This window comes from Gymnoscopelus microlampas (assembly GCF_963454915.1).
Source record: "Gymnoscopelus microlampas genome assembly, chromosome: 8".
In the NCBI taxonomy this organism is placed as follows: domain Eukaryota; kingdom Metazoa; phylum Chordata; class Actinopteri; order Myctophiformes; family Myctophidae; genus Gymnoscopelus; species Gymnoscopelus microlampas.
This window is the reverse complement of record NC_139945.1, coordinates 23,269,997-23,278,648: the sequence shown is the minus strand read 5'-3', so window position 1 is coordinate 23,278,648 and position 8,652 is coordinate 23,269,997. Positions and strand designations below refer to the sequence as shown.

Genomic DNA, 8,652 nt, shown 5'->3' with positions numbered 1-8,652 from the left:
GTTCAGAAATGAAGGCTTGTAGAATGAAATGCGTCCGAAACAGTTTGAAGATAAAGGAAGGAATCATCTTTGGCACATGAATCATAAGATACAATGTTCTGTAGCTGCAATAATATGCCATGATAATACAGTATAATGGACACTTATTATAATAATATCAACTAGAAAATATATTGGACAGTGGACAGTTATGATAAATTGGTATCATGAACTAGAATATGTGCTAGAGACTTATGTTGTTTAAATAAACTGGAATATACTGAAGACTGTTATCATATTAATATGAACTGGAATATATGCTGGACACAGTTTTTGATATTAATTATGAACTGGAATATGTACGGAAGACTGTTATGATATTAATATGTACAGGGAGACTGTTATGATGTTAATATGTACAGTACGGGGAGACTGTTATGATGTTAATATGTACAGGGAGACTGTTATGATGTTAATATGTACAGTACGGGGAGACTGTTATAATGTTAATATGTACGGGGAGACTGTTATAATGTTAATATGTACGGGGAGACTGTTATGATGTTAATATGTACGGGGAGACTGTTATGATGTTAATATGTACGGGGAGAATGTTATGATGTTAATATGTACAGAGAGACTGTTATGATGTTAATATGTACGGGGAGACTGTTATGATGTTAATATGTACGGGGAGACTGTTATGATGTTAATATGTACGGGGAGACTGTTATGATGTTAATATGTATGGGGAGACTGTTATGAAATGAACTGGAATATGTACTGAAGATTATGTTATGATGTACAGAGTGGCTCAGAGCCTCTGCCTGATGACCATAAGCCTCCCCCAGCTGAGGGGACTTGCTACTTTAGGCTAGTGGTTAAGATGTTTGCTTTCCGTGCAGGAGGCCCGGGTTCGCTACATATATTAAAACATTTTCTAAAATAAATTAAGTGGTGTCCCCCCTTTAAAACCCACCGACCAGGAGGAAATTAAAAGACAGACAACAGAATCACCTTTAGTCAATAAAACTATGTTTATAAATAAAACTTTGCTTGTTTCCTGATAAAACTGCATACAGTGATTCATTTTATCATTCACTTTCCAAACCATGTCATCTCTCTCTCTCTCTCTCTCTCTCTCTCTCTCTCTCTCTCTCTCTCTCTCTCTCTCTCTCTCTCTCTCTCTCTCTCACATTACATCTGATATGTCAGTAGTTGCTTGTAGAGTACTTTTCAGCCTGTTGTACAGTAGATATCACCCATGTTTCTGTGCAAATGTTTTTTATCATGTAAATAATAATAATAATATGCAGTAACGCTCACAACACGTCACAGTGAGACGCGTTGTGAGCTTGTTGATCTGCTATTTTCAGTGAAAGCTTTCCCCCAATAAGATAAGGATGCTGGGGTTTAAGTGGTTAACCCATCCGAAGTATCAGTATGTTAATAATACTGAATGGAAAAGATACATTTACATAAAATGTTTTAGTTGATGAATCAATGAATGCTGTCACCTTGGCTAATAGAATCATTGTAATTCATTGTTTTTGTGTGTGTGTGTGTGTGTGTGTGTGTGTGTGTGTGTGTGTGTGTGTGTGTGTGTGTGTGTACGCGCGCGTCGCCTGGTTTATTACCATGACGACACCTGATGGAAATTAACCAAACTCGAAAAACAAAGACTTTCGTGTGGAACTGGAAAAGTGCTCTGAAATGGATTTTAAAGTCACTTCTCAAATGTTGTCAAGCACTTGTCTGTCAGTCTGTCTCTCAGAATGTGGAGTTCACATTAAAGTCCAGTTTAAATCCACATGTCCCATGGCGTGGTTGAAATCCGCAGAAAAATCATCTCTGTTCAATAAAGGTTCATGTCAATAATTTTTCTCCCTGCCAAAAGAACGTTCATGAAGGAGCTTTACATGACCGTTTTCATTTCTCTATCTTTGCCTTCATTTAGTATTCCATATCCTATGCATTATGCATGTATTTGATCCTCCAGAATTTGGGTAATCCAAATCCAAACAAATGCAGACAAAAAAAACGAGATTTTTGAGGGAGTGGGTCTTTAAACATAGCCAGTGTCAGTATAAGAAGCCAGCACATCGTGACCTCATCATGACATCATCAGCGGTACTTCCTGGGTGTGTTACATGACATCAACAAAGAACTCACTGGGGTTTCCCATGGCAAGACGGAAGGACTGCCTGGAGCCCGACAGCTCAGGAGGTAACGAGGAACGGTCGCCACCTTCTTCGCCCTCCTGACCCTGGCCCTGTTCAGAGGGCGGAGCCTGTGCCGGGGGCGGGTCCAGGGGTGGGGGGGAGGAGGACGGAGGAGGCGGGGCCTTGTCTGAGGAGGTCGAGTTGAGAAGCTCTGACTCACTGACTCCTGCTGCTTCTACTCCTACTCCTGCGCCTCCTTTCACCTCCTTATGACTGCGGTTTGATCCGCTGCTGTGACTTCCTGAGAGGACAGACAGACAGACAGGTATGATCAGTGTTAGCTGATAAGAGAAAGCAAACATTAACCACTTAACCCCTATATACTTCAGTGAACCGAGTCCCCCCAGGGGCCAGCTGGCCGGCCAGCCAGACAGACAGACAGACAGACAGATAGATAGATAGATAGATAGATAGATCTCACCATCACTGTGGTGGCTCTCTTCAGCTCCTCTCCAGAGTGGGAGGTGTTGGAGGAGTGGGTGGGAGGTGCTGTAGGGGTGCGGGGGGCAGTGAGAGGGGCGCAGGGAGGCCAACGTGTCCTGGTCAGAGCAACCCCCGCCCCGACTGGAAACACCACACGGATCTACTAGAGACAGAACCCCCATGCCTGAGGGGAGAGGAGAGGAGGTGAAAAATGTGTTAATACATCTCAGAACAATAAGCAACAGAGACAGAGACAGACAAACAGTCAGAAACAGACAGACAGACAGACAGTCATTGAGACAGACAGACAGACAGACAGACAGAAAGACTCACTCCCGCACAGATCTCCGAAGATGTAGTAGCACTGTTCAGAGAAGGTGATCTTGTTGACGGTGTGTCTGATGTATCCGGCCTTCAGGAGGTTGTTGGAGTATCTGCGAGCCTCCCGGCGGTCCGTGAAACCTTCCACGTTACGGTACAACCAGTCCACCACATCTGAGCCTACAGGAGAGAGAGAGGAGCAAAGAAGAGACATGATGCTACAACCAGTCCACCACATCTGAGCCTACAGGAGAGAGAAGAAGAGACATGATGCTACAACCAGTCCACCACATCTGAACCTACAGGAGAGAGAGGAGCAGAGAAGAGACGTGATGCTACAACCAGTCCACTAGATCTGACATTTTTTTTACATTAAATTCAGGTTCTTCAGATAATCCTTCAGAATGGTGATGGGTTCAGCTGATTGACAATGCCTTACAATTATAGGTGTAAGGCATACCCTAAAATGTAGTTACTATGGGCAGCCTTTGGATGACAGTATACCCTGTCCAATAAATACATACATACATACATACATACATACGTACGTACGTACGTACGTACATACATACATACATACGTACATACATACATACATACATACATACATACATACATACATACATACATACATACATACATATACACAAGCTATAAATACTATACGATTATTGTAATTACTGTTATTGTCTCCGCCAGGAGACTATGTTTTCGTTCTCGTCCTTCCATGTGTGAAGTAGAGACCTATAAATGGGTGTGTCACTTCAAAAGATCATTTATATCTTTTGAAGTGAGGTAAGACAGGATTAATCAGGAACAGTACTGGCGGAGACCTGTGCTCCGAGGAGCACATTTTCTAGTTGTTGTTGTTGTTATTATCATCATTATTATTGTCTCCGTCAGGAGACTATGTTTTCACTTTCCGTCCCCCCCCCCTCGGCCAAGCTAACATTGGTCAAGCCTCACGTGACACGTGACAATACGTTGAAAGAGTGTGCTCTGATTGGCTAGTGAGACGTACATGACGTATAACGGCCTATAAATAGATATATCACTTTGAAAGAGTCTGTGTCTCTTTCAAAGTGAGGTAAGACAGGAATAATCACGAAATGTCTGAGAAATGGCGGAGCAATACATTATGTAGACACACTGGTGTCATCACAATACGTAATATAAATAGCTTAGACAGGATTAATCAATATTTGCTGGCGGAGACTTGTGCTCCGAGGAGCACTTTTTCTAGTTGTCTCCGCCAGGAGAGTTTGTTTTCACTTTCCGTCAGCCAAGCAAACATTGGCCGAGCCTCACGTGACACTTGACAATACGGTGAAATAGTGTGATCTGATTGGCTAGTGACATATAACGGGCTATAAATACATGTGTCACTTTGAAAGAGTCTTTGCCTCTTTCAAAGTGAGGCAAGACAGGAATAATCACGAAATGGCTGAGAAATGGCGGATACTGTAACAATTGGATAGGACACTTACACAGACAGGACAGATAGGACACTTACACAGACAGGACGGATAGGACACTTACATAGACAGGACGGATAGGACACTTATACAGACAGGACGGATAGGACACTTATACAGACAGGACGGATAGGACACTTATACAGACAGGACGGATAGGACAGTTATACAGTAACTCCAGGTGGGGATACCAGTTTTATCCAACTAAGGTTTGGATAAAACAGACGGATAGGACACGGATAGGACACTTGTGTCATGTTACTATGACACAGTAACATGTTCTAATTAGAACATAAGAATTAGAACATTCCCAACATTCCCAACACAAGTATGCTGGCGGAGACTTGTGCTCCGAGGAGCACTTTTTCTAGTTGTTATTATTATCAGTATTTTTGCATTCTGACCAATGAAAGCGTTGGGGATGGTAATCTTCAACCACATCCTGTCGCGAACCTCCAGCCCCGACTCTGGATTGGCCATCGCCTTGGCAACCATCGCCATGTCACTATGAATGGACAGCTGACAGTCCTCCTGCAAAGCTGAGAGAGAGAGAGAGAGAGAGAGAGAGAGAAACAATGTTGGTATAACCACTCAAGCCCTATAGATTATACCAGTGGTTCTCAAATGCTTTAATTTCAAAGACCCCCACTTTGGTATGCATTAGGACCATGGACCCCATAACTCTGAGAGTGATCCATTTCGTTCCTAACTTTAAATCATTTAGCTGGGGACCCCCTGGAACCCCCCCAAGGACTCCTGATGGGGGTCCCCGGACCCCACTTTGAGAACCACTGACTGACCGCTCTATACTTCACCAACAAATGTAGCTGATGTGCAAGCTTGTACCACAGTGAGGTTGTCATGGTGATAGAGGTGTTACATGATAGTGATTGGTACCACAGTGAGGTTGTCATGGTGATAGTAATCTGAGTTCCCAGAAGTTTTCGCCAGCTCTCGCATACAAACGGGAGGGGCGAGGAACTTCTGGGCCAAAACCCCTGTATTTGTGGGCAGGATGTAACTTACGCTCAGAATCTGAGCGGACACGCCTCTTACCGGTCTGAGAGCTGTGCAACTCGTCTAAACAGTCCGACGAGAGGCAAACAGCAGTACACAACAATGGCGGCCGCAATTTCTCATGCAACACCCACTGCATGTGGATCCCGCCCCTTTTCTTCATTGGCTATTGATTTGAATCAGAACGCAGTGGCCGTGCCCCTGCTGTCCAAGCTTTGAGGCCAAGTCTCCCAGACTATGGTGATAGAGGTGTTACATGATAGTGATTGGTACCACAGTGAGGTTGTCATGGTGATAGAGGTGTTACATGATAGTGATTGGTACCACAGTGAGGTTGTCATGGTGATAGAGGTGTTAGATGATAGTGATTGGTTATCACAGTGAGGTTGGCATGGTGATATAGGTGTTAGATGATAGTGATTGGTACCACAGTGAGGTTGTCATGATGATGGAGGTGTTAGATGATAGTGATTGGTACCACAGTGAGGTTGTCATGGTGATGGAGGTGTTAGATGATAGTGATTGGTCCACAGTGAGGTTGTCATGGTGATGGAGGTGTTAGATGATAGTGATTGGTACCACAGTGAGGTTGTCATGGTGATAGAGGTGTTAGATGATAGTGATTGGTACCACAGTGAGGTTGTCATCGTGATGGAGGTGTTAGATGATAGTGATTGGTACCACAGTGAGGTTGTCATAGTGACAGAGGCGTTTAGATGATAGTGATTCGTACCATAGTGAGGCTGGAGACCTGTTGTCATGGCGACAGTGTGAGACACCCAGGCTGCAGGATCTATGGGCCGGACGGGTTCACCTGACACAACAACACACAATAACACATTTAAAAGAACACAGAAGTCTTGACATCACTGCCGCTAGAGGACGCTATCCACCTGGGTCACGGCATTATTTTTTGTATTGTAAATCCCCATAGGCAAATCTTAGATCACGTGATATAAGAGCTGTATTCCAGAAATAAACAAACCACCCCAGAGATTTTACTCGGATGTGAAGAATCAACTGACAGTGAAAAAGTACTAATTTATCCAAAGAGTAAGAAAATGTTCTCCAAACACAGACGTTATCAAATGTAACTCGATATCATAAACGACACAGAGTCACATACCTGACAAAAGGGTGTGGCCGGGGTAGTTTGTTTATTTTTGGAACACAGTTCTTATATGACGCAATCTAAGATTCCCAAAAAGAGTGACGTCAGGACTTCGGTACTCTATACATTATTACACCACATCCCTGTATTCGTTGGTGCAGGACAAAAACACACGTTCTTCAAATACAGCTAGTCTTCCTCGGGTGAAGATCATTTTAAAGTCCTTTTAAAGCCATGCTAACTGGGGTCAAAAATGAAAATAACGAAATAAATATAACTGATAAAACTAATAAAAATTGTATTTGTGTATGCCAGATACTCACTCCTGGGCAGTGTGAAACAGCCTCGTGGGTTCGGATCCCAACACTTAGCCACTGTCAGCGTGACTGGACTACAACACACACACGCACACGCACACGCACACGCACACACATACACACACACACACACACACACATACACGCACAGATTTGAATGTACTGGAAATGGGTTTCAGTCCACAGTGAACAGGTTCCAGGGAACAGGGTTTGTGACTCACCCTGGTTTGTGGACGATTTCCCTGAGCACTCTGACAGCATCATCATTACTCATGTTCTCAAAGTTGATGTCATTAACCTGCAGAGACAGAGATAATGAAACATTATATATATATATATATATATCGGTGCTGTTGGGCAGAAACCTCCTTTCTCCATATTTTAACTTGTTGTGTTTTTTTGTGAAATAACGCCCTACTTGATCATACTACAGCGTCACACAAAATCATCAAAAGTAGCAGATCCACAAGCTCGAAACGCAGCGCTTGTAGATCTGCTACTTTTGATATTTTTGAATTGGAATCGTGAAGAGTAATACTGTAGTTTTGGACATATGGGGTTTCCACCCGACAGAGACATACACACACACACACACACACACACACACACACACACACACACACACACACACACACACACACACACACACACACACACACACAAACATACCTGTAGTAGCATGTCCCCTGGTTCTATTCGTCCGTCCGAGGCCACGGCTCCTCCTTTCATGATGGATCCAATGTAGATCCCTCCATCTCCTCTGTCATTACTCTGACCTACTATACTGATGCCCAGGAAGTTGTACCTCTCTGATGGACAGACAGACAGACAGACAGACAGATAGAAATGGAAAGAGAGAGAGAGATAGTGATTTAGAAGCCAACCAGAATCCATTGTACAAAGAAAGAAATGCAGGATTGTATGATACATTTAAAACCAACAGCAACAGTATAAATACAGACATAGATGCGGCAGAAACCTGTTGTCTCCATATTTTAACTTTGTGTGTTTTATTCGTAAATTAAAGCCCTACTTGATCATACGATCACACGAAACGCATCAAAGAAGCAGATCCACATGCTCGATACGCGTCACGAGGCGACGAGTTTTGAGCTTGTCGATCTGTTACTTTTTCTATTTTTGAATTTGAATCCTGAAAAGTCACAGTTTTGGACATATGAGGTTTTCACCCTACAGAGATAAAATGCAGAATTATATGATACATTTAAAACAACAACAGTATAAATACAGACAGAGTATAAATGAGGCTTTATATTCACATGTACATTAGACTGAAATGAGGTGGAACACATATATATTATACACGTAGATAGCACATTGACTGCTGATGTTCATTGCAAGAAAAATTATAAAGAAAGAACAGATGCCAATTCGGAAGCGTTGGACGCACAGGAGGCACTGTCTGGAGGCCAGCTGGAACCAGAAGTTTGATGGAATGCAATGCAGTCAATGAGAACCGCTGGCCCAGCTTATGAATAAACACAAAAAAAAACACTTCCGAATGACTGTGACCGTCATCAGAATATTAAAAAATATTTTTTTTCCCCTAATTACTTATTAGGGAATCGTTCACAAATAGTATTTGTTCATAAGCTGGTCCACCTGGCCCTCGTTGACTCCAATGTATTCCACCAAACTCCCGGTTGCAGTTTGCAGAATCTACCACCAGCTGGAATTGCTGAACAGAGAAAATGACGTTGATGTTGATGATTTTAACATGAAATAGGACGCAGGCATTGGTAGACAGGGTCACAGTACTCACCCAT

At 42.9% G+C, this 8,652-nt stretch overlaps 1 protein-coding gene across 1 annotated transcript in view; it reads right to left on the bottom strand.

Moving 5' to 3' along the window:
- Positions 1 to 1,767: 1,767 nt before the first annotated feature.
- dvl3b (dishevelled segment polarity protein 3b) overlaps positions 1,768 to 8,652 on the bottom strand; it is a gene marked incomplete at its 5' end in the record, with an annotated part of 16,949 nt that continues 10,064 nt past the window's right edge. Inside the window, 9 exons of the mRNA XM_084064606.1 lie at positions 1,768 to 2,442; positions 2,623 to 2,808; positions 2,958 to 3,125; positions 4,825 to 4,959; positions 6,171 to 6,251; positions 6,872 to 6,939; positions 7,087 to 7,163; positions 7,535 to 7,674; positions 8,489 to 8,564. Of these exons, the coding sequence (XP_083920732.1) occupies positions 2,126 to 2,442; positions 2,623 to 2,808; positions 2,958 to 3,125; positions 4,825 to 4,959; positions 6,171 to 6,251; positions 6,872 to 6,939; positions 7,087 to 7,163; positions 7,535 to 7,674; positions 8,489 to 8,564 (1,248 nt within the window). The 3' untranslated portion in view covers positions 1,768 to 2,125. The remainder of the gene's footprint in view (positions 2,443 to 2,622; positions 2,809 to 2,957; positions 3,126 to 4,824; positions 4,960 to 6,170; positions 6,252 to 6,871; positions 6,940 to 7,086; positions 7,164 to 7,534; positions 7,675 to 8,488; positions 8,565 to 8,652) is intronic.